The 20,436-nt window shown below is 40.1% G+C and overlaps 1 protein-coding gene and 5 non-coding genes across 6 annotated transcripts in view; 3 read left to right on the top strand and 3 right to left on the bottom strand.

Annotated features, from left to right (window-relative positions):
• LOC119741895 overlaps positions 1 to 19,493 on the bottom strand; it is a 36,452-nt gene extending 16,959 nt beyond the window's left edge. Inside the window, exons 1-3 of the mRNA XM_038217832.1 lie at positions 18,691 to 19,493; positions 2,069 to 2,223; positions 10 to 154 (exon numbers count right to left, since the gene is read on the bottom strand). Of these exons, the coding sequence (XP_038073760.1) occupies positions 10 to 154; positions 2,069 to 2,223; positions 18,691 to 19,069 (679 nt within the window). The 5' untranslated portion in view covers positions 19,070 to 19,493. The remainder of the gene's footprint in view (positions 1 to 9; positions 155 to 2,068; positions 2,224 to 18,690) is intronic.
• Positions 3,513 to 3,584, bottom strand: Trnaq-uug. The gene has a single exon. It is a non-coding gene; the product is annotated as a tRNA-Gln (tRNA).
• Positions 5,153 to 5,224, bottom strand: Trnaq-cug. Its single transcript has one exon. It is a non-coding gene; the product is annotated as a tRNA-Gln (tRNA).
• On the top strand, positions 5,669 to 5,741 carry Trnar-ucg. The gene has a single exon. It is a non-coding gene; the product is annotated as a tRNA-Arg (tRNA).
• Trnar-ucg lies at positions 6,242 to 6,314 on the top strand. Its single transcript has one exon. It is a non-coding gene; the product is annotated as a tRNA-Arg (tRNA).
• Positions 7,397 to 7,469, top strand: Trnar-ucg. The gene has a single exon. It is a non-coding gene; the product is annotated as a tRNA-Arg (tRNA).
• Positions 19,494 to 20,436: the final 943 nt, after the last annotated feature.

Genomic DNA, 20,436 nt, shown 5'->3' with positions numbered 1-20,436 from the left:
TTGTAATACCTGGAGTACCCGTCTGGTGTAGCGCCACTTCCGACAACGGTCCCTCCATAACGATACCCCGTCTGGGGAGTCTGTAGCTGACCCGGAAGTAATAAGCCAACCCCTTCTGTAGGTCACGTATGGAGGCGAATGTAGCATTGCCTACCTGTAAATATCAGGAGGGGGAAAGGGGGCAACTAAGTCAGTGGTATCAGAGAATTAAAGTGTTAACACCGTGTTATATCATATATATGTTTTCGAGCAAGGAACTATATCCCCTTTGGTTGGAATTTTCTGTAACTAGTTGGTTCCTGCTATAGTGAAGTGTATAAATGAAAAAAGGAGAGGGACACGCCCCAGCCTCTGCTTGAGGATTGTGCCGCCCGTGTGCCCCTGCTAAAATTGTTTTATATCTTAACTAAACCCATTAAGTGTCTCCTCCAAGTACGAGTGCACAATAAGCTCTCTGGTCGTGTTGCAAGAAGTCTTGTATGAAAGTCTTGCATAAAATCGATCAAAGTGATCACTGCCAGAGCTTAAAACTGCGCCGCCGAAAAATGCGACGCCGATGGCACATATGGCACACCATACTTTTTGTCAATTTTCCGGGACAGATAGACAGACACCACGACAGACAGACAGACAGGCAGACAAACAGACCACATGTGGAAGCTCCTGCTAGTGCTTAAAAAGAGGACCTCAGGTGCCTTGATTCCAAGCTTTGTTTATGATCACGCAAGCTATATGATTGCAAGTGAACAAATGAATGTAAAGAAAGAAAGGAAGTTCAATTGATCGGTAACGCTTTGGAGCTGGCCATAATACATTGCGCGCAATCTGGAATGCCTTTCACCTGTTCAGGTGCATCTGCGAAATCGCTTAGGCATTTGTCAACTCGACTCCCCTTGGAGACAGATGAGATGCCAGCCCTTAAATATTCCAAATATTAATCCTTGAACATTAGACAACAAAACTGAATGGTCGTCCGAGGAATTGAAACTCAATCTGCTGCACCATTATATTTTTCTGTTGGCATGATTATTTGTCTGGTGGGGAATCAACATGCCAGATGGGTGAGTGACAGATGAGCGGTGCCTGAATTTAGCGCGTATGCATTATCTACAGTATCTGATGAAGATTGGGAAAATTACTAATGCCAAGGGTGTTCCAGGAACTTAGTGTACTTTTTGAAGTTACAATGAGTCATCGTGCGGGTGTAAACTATTGAAGGCTTTTAATAATATTTCTCGTTTTGGTGACTAGTTCAAGAAAACCAACTGCAAAAACATAGTTTTTCCACATCTCAAGGTGGGTGCTTACACTGACGACGTTTCTATGGGGACCAATAACCACTACAATTACGAAATATATTGAAAAGAAGTAATAATTCAAGAAAGATTTCTTCGAAAGACTAAAAAGAAGACTATATCAGAGCCGACGCAACAATATCAGAGCCCCGCGACTACGAACTTGCAGGTCTTAAATCATGTAGGCCTACTCCCAAAAAATTTCAATGGCGTGTTTGGGGACATTCTATGGGCAAAAGAATTTAGCTCAAGTTAGCGTGATGTATCCCCAGAAAAACATATGCAGACAAAATGTGTTGAGTAGCAGGCAGACATTTATGGTACATTACGGAGACATTGGTCATTAGGGAGACACTGGTCATTAGGGAGACATGTTTGTTTCTCCCCAGTGATTTAACTGAATTTCTAGAACAAACTGTTCTGCCGCAAAATGCTTAAAAAGATTCCTTAGGTCGAGAATATTATAATAAAAATAATTGGGGAGGGGGGTTATTTCCCAATGCGGTTATAGGAGGGTTTTTGTTGGGTTTTGTTTATGCATAACTCAATGGGATTGTCACCCTAAGGTACCATTTATATATTAATATTTATAATTATCATAACCCCTTCACATATGCATGACAATAATAAAGTTTTTATATACATGTTTTATCCTAAGCTGAACCTGTATTGTAGGACGACAAATTCTCTCGAATTTTTTTCTTTCTTCCGAAAAAAAACTTCGTAAAAATAAACTAATATTTGCATATTAAAGTTTGCATGAGCTGCCTGACCTCGATAACTCCAGGCCATCCGGATATAGTCTCCGTATACTGGCTTGTGAAATACACCACGTAATGTCCTCCGTCACTGCCGGCTGGAAGAAAGGCATCCCAGCTCAGGTTGATGGAGGTCGCGGAGGCACTTCGGATCTGCACATTCATTGGACCTGTGATGACGAAATCGAAATGAATATTCATTAGGACACACTTTGATCCAAATTGGTGGGGATTTCAACCACGGATCCTACACACAAGGATAAACGACTCGGCCCAACTCCTGGTTAGACGAGTGATAACGGCCTGTACTGGTGGCAAATACTTTTCAACAAAGACCACTGCGCGCGGTGGCTTTCAGATTTGCAAGGCTCTATGCCCGATCTGGCCTCGAAGTCTGTCAAGCCAGCGAATTATATTTTTGAATATTCATGAGTCTACGTTTTTGGTCTTTATTATTGAATTCTGATAAGTGATAACTACATAACCATGGTAATGCCGGGCACAATATCTTTAGCTTTAAGATGAACAATGAAATGTCGCTTTTGTTTCATCGGTTCGGCATCCTATCTCTCTAAAACTTTTTAATAAAAGCCTAATTAAAAACGAAATTTGGGTAAACGGTGTTCTCCTCGAAATTTGACGTTTATTTCCCGGGTAAATACTTCATCTATGACGACAAAAACTGCACAATACCATCTGTTATATCCTGAAGTATTTATTTTAAAAATAATTTGGAACAATTGTATCTTAAATAAGAAGTAGTTTTACTTAGCCTACAGTTTTATGAATATTTCCGTTTTAGATGTCGTGCAAAAACCCAACACGATGGCACATCTGGAAAATTCGCGATTACGCGCAAACGGGTATTAATGCCCGTTATCACGCGTCTAACCAATTAAGGCAAGTCCACTGGGTGCATTTTGTACTGGAGCTCAGAACAGTCGTTTATCCTGGTGTCTAGGATCCGTGTTTCAACCAATGTACATGTACATATTTATTAATGTGCACTGTACTGTTCAAAATGATGTAAAGCTCTATAAGATATTGCTTGTTTGTCGCGCCTGTTTCACGTATTGCAAGTTTTTCCAACAGAGTATTGCGGGAATGGGCGTATAATATACGCTTATGGACATTGTGTTTGTGTGGATATACATAAATGTTTGAACAGCTCCGCCAGAGTAAGATCCCTCCCCTACTTTACTGATTCCCCCATCTGCTGCAGTACCCCATCCCTTCCTCTTCAATGTTAACAAGATATCGCCGCTGCTGGTTTTGTGCGTCCAACGCAAACAAGTCTATAGTTCACTAGATCTTGTGGTGGATATAACTAGTTTACAACTGCCCAATTGCATCTTCATGTCATCATACAACTTGCAAAGGCTTGAATTTAAACAACACTTCACTTTTCTTTAAAATGTTGTGTTAAAAAAGCCAAAACATCAATTTTGTATTAAAAAAAAGGTCCCACCGAGATTTGAACTCGGATCGCGAGATTCAAAGTCTCGAGTGCTAACCATTACACCATGGGGCCATGTTAAGGACTTCACATTAACCATTACATGAACTTAGCTGCAAGTAAATGTAAGAGGCCCACGTCTCGAGTGCTAACCATTACACCATGGGACCATGTTAAAGACTCATGTCTCGCCCAAGTCTCGAGTGCTGACCATTACACCATGGGGCCACATTAAGGACTTCACATTAACCATAACATGAACCTAACTGTAAGTAATTTTAAGAGGCCCACGTCTCGCCCTTAATGTAGGACTACAATCGTAGATTGAAAAGTCAGGCCCAGAGTGAGCCCGTTTCATCCAATTGTGCATTTATTGTTTTGATGTTTTGTTTTTGTGTGGGGCTACCGGCATGGTATTTGACATTAATATTGTTGTGGGACTAGCACCATCACGGTTTGATTAGTCAGGCCCAGAGTGAGCCTGTCTCAAATTATATCTCGTCTTATTGTACATCTTACTGTGCATTTAATGTGTTGATGTTTTGATGTCTTGATTTTAATTGTGGGCCAGCTATCATGTATCTTTGATTTATTTATTTGTGTTACAATTTGTTTGATGTGGGACTAACATCATGGATTGGAAGGTTAGGCCCTGAGTGAGCCCGTCTCATCTTATAGTGCATGTAATGTTCTGAAGATTTTAATTGTGGAATTACCATGATGTATTTTGTATTAATTTCCATAATGGGACTACCTTCATAAATCGATAGTCAAGCACAGGGTGAGCCTGTTTTATCTTGTGCATTCTTTGGTATACTTATAATGTAATGTTTTGATGTCTTGATTCCTTATGCAAATTTGCTAATTTTTTTCTTTTTGCTGTCAATTAATCAATTTATCCATCCGTCTTTGGCGCTTGCGCTGTTGGATGATGTATGAAATAGATAAATAAATAAGAATTTCTGTTTAATTAAAAGATGTCAAACAACCCTTACTATAGACCTTTCTTTGTTTGTAAACACTGAGCGCCATTTTGCATGGGCTGCCACACGGGCATAAATTCAAGCCATGGTCGGCAAAAGAATTTGTAAGAAAGAGGCGGTTTTTTTTATAAGTCTTTGGTAGCGTTGGATGGTAATATCGTATTTTCAACTATCCACTGATATGTTTGGAAACATTAATAAATATTCTATATATTTGTAACGTTGACCTTTCATAAGTGCCAACCACGGTTTGACAAAGAAAGATATATATTCATGAAAAGACTTGCGGGGTCGCCGTGGTGCGCTGTCACAAAATGATTTCTCATGCGCATAAAGGAGGACTTACCCTCTGAAACTTTTATTTGAAAAGTTATTTAAAGGATTAAAAAAATCAGGTTCCACCGAGGTTTGAACTCGGATCGCGAAATTCAGAGTCTCGAGTGCTAACTATTACACCATGGGACCTATGGTATACACTGCCTAGCAAAATGGTACCTAACAAAAAGTGATTTAATAGGATTTTTTTTAAACCAGGTCCCACCGAGATTTGAACTCAGATCGCGACATTCAGAGTCTCGAGTGCATTTCACCATGGGACCTATGGAATACACTGCCTAGCAATATGGTACTTAACAAAAAAAGTGATTAAAAAAAAAGAACAGGTCCCACCGAGATTTGAACTCGGATCGCGAGATTCAGAGTCTCGAGTGCTAACCATTACACCATGGGACCTATGGAATACTCTGCCTAGCAAACTGGTACGTAACAACTCATGTTCAATTAAGCACACAAACCATTATGTTCAGGATGGTGAGACATTTACCATTCCCTCGGTAATCGCTACTGAATTGTTATCGCGTTTTTATTTTTTTTTGGCTGAATCCAAGGAACGTAAATATTTTCGTCTGCTTTATTTTACAATCTTTACTAAACTGCTACGCATAATGTATCCTGGAGGGAAGAAAACACACTCGTGAGTTTTTCGTGACCAAAAGTACTCTAAATACGTGAACTTCATTCAGGATTTAATTTCGATTGGTAACCATAACATGACGGGACATATGACCATTCAAATACGAAATGACCATGACGGCATACGCAATAGAACGCGGATATGATCACGGATTTATTAAAAAATTCAGATCAATAACAATACATGGGCGGAGCTTTCCAGGTGGCCGCGTGGCCTAATGGATAAGGCGTCCGACTTCGGATCGGAAGATTGAGGGTTCGAATCCCTTCGTGGTCGTGATTGGGGTTTTTTTCACACAGCATTGAATTTTATCACTTTAACGTAATACGCTCCAATTCATGAATTTGCGGGGTGGGACGCTTTCTCTGGACCCGCCCTAGTTACGCCCCTGTTTTGAATCTTTACTAAATTGTCAAATGTGAATATTTACAAAATTGATGTTTAGGTTTTTTTAATACAACATTTTAAAGAAAAGTGAAGTGTTGTTCATATTCTAGCCTTTGCAAGTTGGATGATGACATGAAGATGCAATTATGGTGTTGTGAAGCGATCACAAGATCTAGTGAACTGCTATCCTGGCGGAAAATAACACACCCGTGACCAAAAGTATATACTTGAACTTCAATCAGGATTAATTTCGATTGGTAACTGTAACATGACGGGACAAATGACCTTTCAAATACGAAATGACTTCGACGGCATACGCTATAAAACACGGATATAATCACGGATTTATTTTAAAAAATAATCAGACAAATGGGCGGAGCTTTTCAGGTGGCCGCGTGGCCTAATGGATAAGGCGTCCGACTTCGGATCGGAAGATTGAGGGTTCGAATCCCTTCGTGGTCGTGATTGTTTTTTTTCACACAGCATTGAATTTTATCACTTTAACGTAATAATACGCTCCAATTCATGAAGTTGCGGGGTGGGACGCTTTCTCTGGGCCCGCCCTGGTTACGCCCTTGTTTTGACTCTATCTACTAAATTGTCAAATGTGAATATTTGATTTTTTCCCGTCAATTTCAATTAATTAAACAAAACGAAAACGTGGGCAGCAAGGACATATTGGTAAGATGTTCTACTTCGGAGACGGTTTCCTCGGATTCCCTTCTTGTTTGCATGCTGGTTGCACTAGTACGTGTTTGCTGGTTGCACGATACCAAGGGGCCGTTAACGATCGAAGTTCAAGATTTGAACTCTTTATAATCCGTACTTAGAGAATGAAAGGATTGTGAGGGTGTCATTCTCTTTTCTTATCATTGAAGAAGCGCTTCACTTCTGTCATCATGTAGCAATGACTTAATTTCGACCGTGATGTCATCATGTGCTCGATTAAGTATAAACAAAAGCCCTTGCTGGAAGGGGGAAAGTCGCTCGCTGGAGTAATGAAAATAAAAAAGTCCAAACATACAAATCAGACAGAGTTTGGACAGTGACATTTTCAAATATGCACACCAGTTTTCATCGGTTGCTATGTATTTATTCAGCACTCCAGACTGAAGAACCGCTAAGTTTCTAGAACATATAGTATGGAAGCTAGATTAGCTAATGTCAAAAAAAATCCTGGATGTACAAAAAAGGCAGTCGCTCAAAAGAAAATCGTTGTAGTTTGCATATCATTTAAGGTGAATTGAAGGACTTTAAATTATTTAAAGTTCTTCAATTCACCTAAAACGATTAATAGTCTTGCTTGCTTTATTTTCTTCGCTTAACTACTACATAATTTATCCTGTCAAAACAGCCAATTACAGTCCTTTCCAAAAATAAACAAAACCAGTCTCAATAATGACTTGAACTGCCATCAGGGTTCCTTAGTAACCATGACATGATGTTCCAAATGACCAATCACTATACGGAATACACGACCAGTACGAATATGATCACAGTTTTGTTGAAACTTCATGTCAAAATAATGACTTTAACACTCACGTGGCCACGTGGCCTAATGGATAAGGCGTCCGACTTCGGATCGGAAGATTGAGGGTTCGAATCCCTTCGTGGTCGGCGAATTCGTGTTTTGAAACACTGTAATATAAATCTACAGACATGTCGAATTTTTGCTGCTCCCATGCAGGATGATTACTTTTTTGTGATTACTGGGCTAGCTTTCCACCATCACTTTGGTGTTTCAAAGATCATTTTTGTATAGTGACGTTTTCAAACGATCACTTTATATGGTGACGTATTCGGAGATATACAGGACGCACATGTAATGGGTGTTTCAGGCATGGAAACGTCCCAGTACCAACCTCGTCCCCACTGCTTACTTTATTTCCAACACGGTTTCCAATAGTAAACCCTGGATAGGAAACTTTCTTCATGTATCCTGATTCGATACCGCAATTGGCTAGTAATGGATTTTTATCGTGTACTTGGTGTTGTTATTCACAACGTGCAGTACGTGTTTTCGCGATCATTCTCCACGCCTTCTCGAAAATATTAATTTCCTTTCCAGTTTGTTAATATTAATATGAAATGTGATACTGCATATTGTTTCGTTAAGATCGTAACAGTTTAATTGAATAAAAATTGTGTTTTCGTAACTCACGCCATGCTCGCGCTGCTACGAATTGACTCTGTTTTTACCCCAGACACCGCATACAAAAACAAACGCTAATGTAACGCACATGCAGGCACCAGACTATTCCTCATTTGCATACGTGTTCAAAAATCTTGCACATCATATGATCCAATACCAGGGTGAGAGAGCAGGTAGTGATGGGCGCGTACTGCTCGACACCCTGGGGACGAGGTTGTCCCAGTACCGGCTCAGACCGTCACCTGAATTTTAACGTGGGATTTTCGAATTTCAAGTCCAGACACGCTGTCAATGGACCGATCCAGTAAGCACCTCCCCCATGGTGTTCTAACCAATCACAGCCGTGATTAGTGTCCGACGTGCGTGCACTTAAGTCCGACATGCGTGCACGCGCGTATGATGCGCGCGGAAGGAAAATGCAGCGTGGCATATCAAAGGAGCACGTGCGCACTGGGCGGAGCTTACTGGATCAGTCCATTCTATCACGAAGGCCCCCTTCAATAGCGAAAACATTTTGTTATGTTGTAACAATAATCGCGAATACGCACCATTATTTTGTATACATATTGTTATGGAACTACTTTGCTGCGCCGGCGGGCCAATAATTTAAATCAATTAGGCTAGAGTTCGTCAATCCGGGATTATGTAAAAGCAAGGGCGCGGCATTTTGAATTCATCTCATCCTGTCTTCACATATTTTGTTGTACATTTTGTTTGATATTAAATTACGTTTCAGATCAGAGTTTGTTTCCGAACCTTATTTATTTTAGTAGTGACTGTGCTTTAATTATCCCTGGGCAAAACAGACACTCATAATAATTGCGTTGAAGTTACACCTTTTTTTTAGCAGACTCATTAGTGTTGTATGACACTAACAAGGCCGACAACTGATTTAGAAACAAAAGTTGAACGATTAAAATCCAAACTCAGAGGATGATAGGATTGTGAAGACACCACTGTGTTTCCCGTGGTGCTTTTGAAGACGTGTTTCTCTGATGTTGGATTTCGATCTTGAAGTCGTCAAATGCTCGCTTTATTAGGCCTAGTGCAGACACGCAGAACCCTTTGATTGCGCGTGTGTGCAAGTAAAATTGCCACACAAATCAAATTGGTTACACACCCTTCGGATATCTCTAGGGTCATTTCCACCAGAGATGTATGTAGAAGACAAAATGTGGGGATGCAGCAAAGAAATACGGTAGTCAGAATTTCTTTTTCAATTTAACATGTTTCAAAATTTGAACAAAAATGACTAAAACTACAGTGAACTGCTTACTGACTGGATAGACCAGAAATACATAAATAAAAACAGTTAGAGGGTCTGATGTTTCGGCACCAGCAGTGTCTTTCTCGAAGGCAAAATTTGAATATTACTCAAGACAGTTTGTAAAGTGCACATGCCTTTAAGGTTTGAGTATTTTAAATGTTTCCATTATTCCAAATGATTGCATTCTGGTTCTCCAAGAGTTGGAGTATAAACACTGGATTCCTGTTTACATTGTACATAAACAGCTAAATAAAACAAAAACCGGAAAGTCATCTCGCAATACCCAAAGCGCCTCGCTGTATACGACTTTATGATTAAACACAGTAATTTCGGTAAAACCTACAGCCACAGGACTATCACACTTCAGCTTTGTCCATATTGAGTTTCGAATTGAAAGCAATTTGTTTGCTGCAATATATGGCCGTTATGGACGATCTGGTTGCAAATTTCATAGCTTCTTGTGATCAGCACCGACCTAGTTTGACGAGATTGAGGAGGTGGTTGAGCAAGAATCATTTTCCGTAATATTGCAGCCGTCTTTTTTTATTTAACTACATACAGGGATATATATTTCAACCGTGACTTCACATCTTATGTACAAATACGAAGTACAAAATGTTTGCCCATGAATGTGCGGTTAGAACGAACGAATTCTTGAGTGGTACAAAAAAGTTCGGGTTTTTTTTTAAACCATTTACGAATTCATCAGACGACATTATATTGAAGATAATATTAGAACAGGCATTACTTTAGCTCGAGTATAGTGTATAGGCCTATAGTTGGGTATATTACGCCTATAGAGGTTACATTATGATCAAGATACTATGCAGGCATGCAACTGGGAAGTCGTACAAAAAAAGAGGAAATTCAAATTTTTCCAAGACTTTGTACAGTGTTTTTCCATTTTCAATGGCACACATGTGAAGTACAAAAAGAGGTAATCAGCTGATCCGAGGAAAAGTTGCATGCCTGCACATTTACGTGAGAATTAAGTAGTAACTTTTGGAAAAATCATACAAATTTCTCCCATTGTCTCCAGTCCTTTATAATAATACGCATTTTTAAACACACACGACCGTAATTGGTGAAGGTATTGTTTTAGTTAGATTTGCCGCGCGTGTCGAGGTGAGAGGTCACCGGAGCAAGCGGGGGATGATTTGGGTGTTGGGTGGCGGCTGCCTCCAAGAGCCAGACAAATGGAGGCAGGCCTATCAAACTGAGCGAAGTGCGGGGCCACGACTGCTGCGCGTGGCCGTCTATTCCGTCAACACTTGGTAGGGTCGTGGGTAGGCTCGGGCTGTCAAGCGAGCGAGACGCCGTCTGACCTTTGGCTGAGGTCAAGTTGGTCAAACTGCATAACAATAACAGCCCGGTAACACGTGCTTGTGTTTTGTCCATGACAGCTTATTAAAGGAGCCGTCTTGTAAAATCCCTGCAGTGAAATTAATGGTAAACCTCCACACACTCGCATACTTTGTCTTTCGAAATTCGGAAAGTATTGCTTCCGAAAATGCTGACGACCATGCATAAGGCAACCTTATAGTTGCTTATACTTTTTCATGAGAGTCGTCCATCACAAGGCCCTATAAGTGCCACTTAGGGTGAAGGCTGAACAATAAAGAGTTAGAAAAGGAAATTGAAGTAAAGGAGATATTTACGATCACTATAACCTTTTACCTTTTCTCGTAATCCAATCGTTCCCACTTTTATGGCAATTTTCAAAACTCCTACCCTATTCGGCAAACAAAAGAGGCAAATTTGGGAGAAATATAGGCGGGCCATCTCTGCCAGACCAACAACTAAGTCTTCCAATGTCGCAGATTGGCTTTAATCCGGCCCCAGGCCACACTACCCGGGCGCTGGCTGCACGGATAATATTCATCTCGGCATCTGTAAAAATAAAACCCAAAATGTATTTCTGGACCGGCCTCTAATCAAACGTGTCCTATTTCGATTTCCGCCTTGCCAAGCCACATATGATCCCCCGCCGTGCCAATTTCTTTTTTTTTTTCTCTCTCTCTCTCTCTCTCTCTCTTCCTTTTGGCTGCTGTCGTTGTTTGAGCTAAGAGAGCTGTTCCTTCGCGAGCAAGCGAACGTGACAGCATGCGGGGAATGCAACCGCGGTCTGGGGAGGGCTACACGGGGAGGTCGACGGTAAGAAAGCCCTGGGACGTCTGGCTATACATACCCCATCTATCCTTAAAAATACCATTCAGGTACCGGTAACTGTCTTGGGATACTGCACAGCTACTAGCTCAGAATTATACATGGGTGCTACTGTTTAAAAAAAAATCCCCAGTTGGAAGTCAGAAATATTGTATAATTATGTGGGGGTGAAAAGACTGGGAAAAGTTTACGTACAACTTAGACAAAGAAGGAATGTGTAAATGATACAACCTAAATCAATTTCTCAATTGTGTTTTCTTCATATGGGTAATTTGAAGAGGAAAAAATAATAATACTAATAACAGAGAAAAGTGATTTGTTCAAAGGTTGTCGTAACATCGTTTCTCTTGAGATACTGACACAATAACGGAGGTGGAAGGTTATTTGCGTAAAAACAACGAAGTTTTTTTTTTTGGAGGGGGTATTTTGGAACGCTCCAAAGCAAAACCGTTGGCAACGTTTCAAATCAGAAACAACAAAGTAAAAACAACACCTATGTAGGGGGAATCAAAGGTGCACAAAAGGTGCAATCGAGGTCAACGGCACTTCTAAAGCATCGTGGTATAAAGTGTGAGGATAATCAATCTTTGAAAGTAACAGCGAAGTAAGTTTACAGCAACCTATAGCGTTTTTGGAAGGCATAATGGTTCAAATAATCAGTATTACATTAGGCCTAACAATGACAAATACAATTTCCATGACATAATGTTTTGAAGAATTTAGATGTGGTAAATGCCTACGTTTTTAATCTCGGTACAAATAGATTGGATTCTTATCAAATTACTCATACAGAGATTCGAGAAATCATTGACACGCTGCCAATGCCTGAGTGTCACTTCAACACATCTATTCACATCCCTAAATATAGACAGCAACCGTGGTCTTAAGAATTCATTCCAATCACACCGATAAAATCTCTGGATTTACACGGATGCACTACGAGGAAGTAATTGGGATGCTCATAAAATGATTCGTCGGCTTGAAACATTGTGAGTTGTTGAACAAGGAAAAGGAAATGGAAGCTATAACGACATATGAATGTACATGATTTATATGTTGACGTCACACCGCCGCTGTACTCAGTTGCTCGACAGTGCGATGACATAGAACATACATGCACATCTTGAACTTCGAAGATGTTAGTCCTGAGCTCTCGGTTACATGAATTCTGCGTGGTTTATAGGCCGTGCTCGTGCCAGAATGTTCTTGCTTGGTTCTCTCTTGAGTAAAGGGAAACTCGTTTTAGTCCGTCTCGAGTTGAAGACTTTCAATGAAAAAGCTGATCGGGGTTGACAATCCTAAGCGGTACCGCCACTTCCCATTCTCCAATGTTTGAGCAATTAATTAAATGCAAGATAGGGGTTCGCCTCCCGATGGCTAAACAGATTGTGTGTATTCTCAATACTGTAGAAATTTGACATTGACTCAATTATGAATGCAACGCTTGTTTAATTTTAATGCCAAGCTCCTCAGTCTATGCCAATTAAAGTAATGCGCGCGCGAAAAACAATTAAGAACTCTCTTCTGAGGCCAATCGCTCGAATAAAACAAATGGCGTACGGAAAGCTTTGCTGGAAGTAAAGTTGAGATATAATATGATGTACACGCGTACGGACGCATCTTGTGATAGGAAAAAAATGACATTTTGGCACAGCCTTCCCAGAGTTTAGTGGTCGCATAAATTCCCAATCACGTGCAAATGGCACAACGCAAATACCAATGTCAAGCACTATGGTCTCAGAGATTGAATGATGCCCCGATATGTGACGTCAACTTATAAATGTCAATGTCAGTATACAGATAGTGCAGTATATGGTGCTCCTGGTAGAAACAGTGTAAAACATCACTTCGAATTTGTTGAACGGAAGCCAAGTATAACATGATGGCCTGAATAATTTCGAAGGGTTCTTTTATTTAACAAGACAAAATGTGATGATGATTATGATAAACGCCTAAGCCTAACTCTTGCAGGTTGTGTTGCTCCTACAGCCAAAAAAACAACAGTTTTGTTTCGTTATGTATGTTTATCCCAAATCGGCTCACCGACATGCTATGGTATATGTCCACAGAAAGGAATTACCTTTCAGCCAGCAAACGCCATTAAAAGTTCAGCTACCCAACGCCATATTGGAATACTTTTCAAATAGCTTTCTTGGAGATCGAATGTTGTTTTTTTTATTTAACACCTACTCAATCACGAAGCCATATCCACTCGGAAGAATTCCGGCCGGACGTTTACGACTAAAATACGGTTTGAACTCTAGTCGACAAACAGTTCACTCAAATCCATCACGGTTTATTTTTAAAGCATTGGTACGCTGCTTCGGCACGTCTTCTCCGTTGTTGAAATTCTACAAATTACTATAAGTGAGCGTGTACCACATCGCTTGTTATTAGTCAACGCTTTGAAATTTGAAGCTCAGACTTTTTTTTTCTCCTTTTTTTAATCCAACTCCTAGCAAATATTGGTGTTATGACAAGGCATCAACACCCTTGACGTTGTTATTTTAATTTCCTGCTGTTTCGAGAAAAGACGACAGCTCTCTGATTGCGAAGGAGGGAGAAACTGTTCCCCCCTTGATTCGGCGTCTGGGCATGGGGCGTTCAAGGCTAACGAACGGACCTTGTCAAGCACCTGGCTTTTGCCGAAGTCACTAGACGTCCCTTAAAGACATGTTATGCAGTTGGGAATTTTTGACAAGAAAAATCGATGCATGAACAAAAATACATCGGACATTTTTTTTAATGTAGGTCGGTTCAGGGGTTCATGTGTTTGAGAGATGATGTTGTACCGTGCACTTGGAACGTTGTTTTATTTCAAAAGTTTTTGTCGAAAAAAACCCGAATCGTCAGCGTTGGTAACCATCTTTACCGACTGATGCTTTCTTTCGTTGGTGTTGCTTCTCTCCTTTTTTTCACACGAAAGTCTATTCTTGCTGTCTGTGGTACGTATTGTCTTGTTTTGTTTCTCAACTTTGAAATTCACCTACATGTATACTGAAAACGTAAACGCAGATGATTTGGCAAGAGATAACAAAAATGGCAGTGAATACTGTTTACAATTAAATTAGTTGCTAGTTGTGTTCTACCCGTGTACAGATGGAAACCAATCAGTCTAGGTTATAGGGTACATCCATAATGAACACTCTGTCTTGGTCAAATCAAGTATCTGAAAATTTGAAAAAGGCCCAATAACGTTTGTATTTTTTACGTATACTGAATTGTTTTGGTGTGAGCATATTTGATTATGCTCATACGAAATTGACAAACTGAATCGGGTGGCTAAAAACGCATTGTACATAATTGGAGTTAAGTTGGATGGCCACAAGACAATTTACGAAAAGAGAATGGAGAAACGTGTGGATATTATTAAGGACATTCATCACACAGTAAATGAGTTCTTCCACATGATGCCTTCAGGAAGAAATATGAGATCAATCAGTGCAAAAACCGACCGTTTTCAGAAATAATTTTATACCATCGGCCGTGCGGGTTCTTAATAACGGGTCATTTTAATTATGTAAGAGTTATTGTAATTGTATGTATATCATTATTGTGCTAACTTTATGTGGTCATTGATTTAATTATATGGTATTTTTAAATTGTTATCTTTATGTGAGTCCAACATTGCAAATTCCTGTGATTATTTTTTAATCGTTGACTGAATAAAACAATCTAATCTAATCTAAGCGTCCACTAACTTTTCACTGAAGCGGTTGCTTGACGCAACATAGAGTCGGTCCGTTCATTCGATGTTTCGGTTCGTATAGTCTGGCTGTCTTCAAACGGGTTTCATTTGTAGAATCAAATTCTATCACACTGCAGCAGTAACCACCCACGGTAACGAAATACAAATCAAGTTCTTCTGATTGTAAGAGTTTTGAAATAACAGGTAGTGACGTCTTATTCGTGACAATTATGACAGAGTACCAGTAACAAGCAAACTACAACACTTGACTTTTTGGCTGGTAAACTGTTGTGCTTGGCAAAAATTCACACGCATTGCCCATTCTCCTCAAATTATGTGTTATTATACAGTTATTTGTGCTCTTTAAAACTGGCCCCAATCTTCATCTTCTCGCTCAATTCACCAGTAAGTTCATGAAATTTAATCCAATATGTTTTCGTTGCCCGAAATGAACAAAGAAACTAGGCCCCATGTGAGGTGCTAAATTTGAGTAGCGGAATTACTGGTCCTTACAATTATAAACATATTGCCCCTTTAAGTTTCCTCTCAGGAATTGCTGGTCCATGCAATTATAAACCTATTGCCCCTTTAAGCACCTCGCGGAAATTTTGTTTGGCTTTCGAGGCATGTGGGTGCATTATGGGCTTAAAATCGGGGTCAAGACTGCGACCTCAGCACGCGTTTGGACCGCAGTGTGTTATCCTGGAGGTATGATATTATGACTGCAGTGTAATGAAACCTCTCATGTACAACTACAAAGTACAGCAATCGTCATGGAGAACAACTCAAGCAGGAATGGAATTTAAGAGGGTTGTTTTTTTTGGCAAACGCATGACTGAATAAGAATTGTGCGCATTGTACAAACTATACGGTTACCAAAACAAAGAAAAACACTTTTAAACTTAAACCTTTGAAGCAAGTTTATCGCGCTACATGAGTTTTTGTTAATAATGATCTTTTTAAAATATGATTTTCAAAGAGATGATTAAAATTAAATCTGCAAAGTTTCCCTTGATCACCTAACAATAATGCGTTGATGACTTGGTGTTCAATTATTTTAGAATTAAACATAACTCGAGTCCAGACAACATGTTCTAAAAAATATATGTTGATGACTTGGTTTTCAATTACTACATAAATAAATAAAACTCGAATCAAGACAGCATGCTCTAAAAACATATATGTTGATGACTTGGTGTTCAATTATTTCAGAATTAAATTTAACTCGAGTCCAGACAGCATGTTCTAAAAATTATATGTTGATGACTTGGTGTTTAATTATTTCAGAATTAAATATAACTCGAATCGAGACAACATGATCTAAAACATATGTTGATGACTTGGTTTTCAATTACTACAATTAAATATAACTCGCATGTTCTGAGAAAAAAAATTACATGTTGATGATTTGGTGTTTAATTATTTCAGAATTAAATACAACTCAAATGAAGATAAGTTTGTGGTAGCAGACTAGCAGCATGTGAATAAATCTCTTTGTGAGTATGTGTGGTTCTGAAAGGAACCAGTTCGGTTCTGTTCAGAACCTCACATACTCACAAAAGCGATTTATTCGCATGCTGCTACCGCAAACTTATCTTGTCTTCACTCAAATCAAGACAGCATGTTCTCAAAAACATACGTTGATGACTTAATGTTTAATTTGGTGCGATCTGAGGCAACCTCTGACCACTTTTACCATTTTTTTGTAGGAAAAGATGGCGGTGTATGAAGTGCCTGCCTTTATTGCGACGTCGCTTTAAAAAAAAAATGGGTTCTTTTTTTGGGGGGGGGGGGGCATGGCCCCCGTTCCCCCCCCCCCCCCGGATCCGCCCTTGCTCTCGTGTAAAAATTCCCAACATTTGGGGGGGGGGAGTTATTTTGCTCAAACCTTCAAATAGATATCCATAAATAGACAACGTGTGCCCAAATCATAGATATTATGATTTGAACAGTGTTGACCGTTCAAATCATAATATCTATATGCTATTTTACCAAACTGAAAATTGTATCCGTTTGTTGCGGTGAAATTGCCCAACAAATGCCGAAATGAAGTTGCCTAGCTTTCATTTGCCCAGCATTTTTGCAGTGCAACAAACATTTCTGACTGTTTGATAGGCTCGTTAGTCATTTCCTTGGTGTAGCAATTTATTTATTATATTGGCAAAAAGCTGGAATGTCCCTATACTTGTTTTGCCATGGTAAAAATGGGAAAGGTATATTGAATCATTTTATGAAATTAAAACTCATGTTCCCCAACAAGTGAATCATTTCTTAAAATGTGACCTGCTATACAATTATGACGAAAATTACCCCCACTTTGACTTTTTGAGATATATACATGCATACTAACAGGCAACTCGTTGGCTTTCCAGTAGTACCATTTATATTTTTTTGGTATAAATTAAAAGTTTATCAAACTGTTCTGGACTTTTTTTCAAAACAAAAAGACACAGAGAGGATTATGGGTATACAAAAAAACGATCACTGCTGGAAACGAGGTTTTGCGTATAACATTTCCCATTTTGCCGAAGTAGGTCACAATTTTGTTAATTTATTATGCAGGACGCATTTTCTAGTCCCAGCGCTGGGAAGCGGTTAGGAAGCGCAAATTTCCACGAATGACCATGACTCTAGTGTTAGTTCGTTGCAGATGTTGACTCCTGTGAAAAGAAGCCCGGCTCCTTTATTTCGAATGACCTCGCACATGCTTGTCTCGGAGCTGCATTATTAATATCTGTGTTGAGTGTCAAGTTCAACTGGTTGCGTATATTCGTTTCATTCCCCGATTTATGCCAAGTATAAACTAAGACGATGACATAATCGCAAAGACTAATGTTGCTCATAGTAATTATCTGTCCTTTCGTGATGGTTCTCGATGCCAGCCAGAATCAGGGTGACCGTAAGTTCATGGCCAAATTCTGTTAAATGCACTTCAAAAATCTGTCAGATTTATCCAAAATCTGCCAAATTCCCATGAACTACTCGAAATACACTATATACACTTAAAATCACATGCAGATGTTGTAATATTGCCTTAATTAAGGTTCAAATTACATTATAAACAATCTATAGTCATATAAAGGTGTTATGAAATTGCATAAATTTCAGTCAAAACGAGGTTGCGTCGCGACGATATCCGATTCCCAGTGAACCTCAGCACATAGACAAGGCAAACTGTCCTATTTTGCAAGGGTTTGTTTGAAAAGATTGAAGCTTTTTTTAACCAAATCTACTCTTTTTTTTCAAATTTGCTATGGTTTTCTGTTAAATAACCATTTTTGCAGAAATCTGCCCAAAAAATCCATTCTGTCAAATTTTCTGTCAAACTCGTTTTTTAACAAAAAATCTGTCAAAGTTAGCCGAAAATCGGCTAAAACGGTCACTATGGCCAGAATGGACATGGGGCTTGTTCTCTCAATATTGTATACACTCTATTAACAATTTACAAAAATATGACACCCGCCCCCAAATCTTTTTAGAAGCTCTGTTAATACCACACGTTTAGTGTGTAAGGGGAGATATCGGCTTCGTTTCATGACGGGAACGGTACCGAGATTTAACCTACCTTTACATCTGCCCTCCACGCAGTCGAGTTGAAAAGCAGCATCGCACGCCTCGCGAGGCAAGGAGCATCTCTCCCCCGTCTGCTTCATGCACAGCGTGCAGCACCGGCATGGGTCCGGCAGGAGCCGCTCTCCGATGCACCTCTCCGGCAGACTCGGGCAGTACCAGTTGCAGCCACGAAACTCCCGCGGACAAGACGCGTCCTGCGCCCCGGACCCGTCCCGAGAGGCCAAGGGACCGGGCCCAGGGCCTAAAGGCGATGAAGCCCGCACAGGCTGGATGCGTTGGTTCAGAATCAGCAAAGCGATGGCGCATCCGACTACAATCACGGTGCTGATGAGTCCACCAGATTCGCTGCCCCTCCAACTTCCGAGAAACATTTCCCCCTGATGGTCTGAGCCAGCCACAAGTACAAATTCCAGGGGAAACTTTGACAATAAGACTATAAGCTTCGTCGGTTTTGAAGAGTGGTCTTTAGTTGTTTTGAGAAAAGAAAGGAGTGGAATGATATAAAATTGGGGAAAATGCTTTTGAAAAAAACCCGATAGAGTTAGTTTCGCTTTACGAGTGGCTGCAGTTAAACTGATGCTGAACAGCTGAGCGAATCTCAGACTCGGAGGCGTTCAGGATGATGTGAATGTGCATCACCTCTGCTTGGCGTGCTTCAACAAGTCCAGACAGCCGGTTGACTTGTACAAAGTCTTCCACGGCAGGATCTGTAGACGCACACCGCGCGCCCGCCATCCGAAACTAAACATGACCCGACCGTCATCACTCGATCTAACCCGTCCGTACCCTGTGAATGCACACAATGCGCGCTATGCATATGACGGCAACACGCTTCATCATATTTCGCATCAGGCGTTGGAATGTGATCCGCAAAACGCACAGCCGTGGGTACCACGTGATCTCCGGAACTTGACCAATGACAGGAAAGCATTAACGGGCTTTCTTCATGCTTCAGTGCGGGGGTTAGTTATAGATATTGTGGTCAGAGGAAGCCTAAGTTTAATTGTTGATTTATGTGGTTCATTTTGACGTTGAAAATTGTTTTATCGTTGAAATGTACACAAGACAGTGACCAGTTTGCAACGTACCACAGCGCAAACTATTGTCGAGATTGCTGCAAAAAAATGCAACAGCCCCCCCCCCCAAAAAAACCGGATTAGTTTTCAACCTCATATTTTCCCTTTCAAAAACACAAAATGTCCCAAACTATATTCAATATTAAAGTCAATATCATTAACGTCATTTGCAAACATCAAACAACAAAACTACCAAATTATTATGAAATACCTTACTTGGCTGTAAGTGAATAAAAGTCTCAAGCATCCAGTGAAATCATTGAACCTGGTGTGCTGTCATGCTGACACATCCTGATGGGTGCACGCCAGCTAGTCTGGTTCTCTGACCTGACAAATCCCTGACGTCTATGAATTGCTCCGATTTCGTTAGACGTATAGGGTCAGGGAACCATTCTGTCTTGGTTTTTCCAACATCCATAAACACCAAAACCTCACACAGATAAGTGAACAATATTTGGTATAAAATACCAACCCCTGAATCCATCCATTTCTGAAAATTAGAGCAAAAGCGAATGGTGTATGTATATGTTACCTTTAAAATCCGACCTCTTGGTTCGTGTAAATTGAAATAATAATGCTTGCAAAAACCGAAGTCCCCCACAAACTTGGAAAATTGAAAGTCGGTGGCTTTCAGCCTCGAGGGTTAGGGTTGGTTAGACACG

Source organism: Patiria miniata, unplaced genomic scaffold, assembly GCF_015706575.1.
Source record: "Patiria miniata isolate m_02_andy unplaced genomic scaffold, ASM1570657v1 HiC_scaffold_5, whole genome shotgun sequence".
NCBI lineage: Eukaryota > Metazoa > Echinodermata > Asteroidea > Valvatida > Asterinidae > Patiria > Patiria miniata.
The sequence above is the reverse complement of the archived record's forward strand: the minus strand, read 5'-3'. Positions and strand labels throughout refer to the sequence as shown.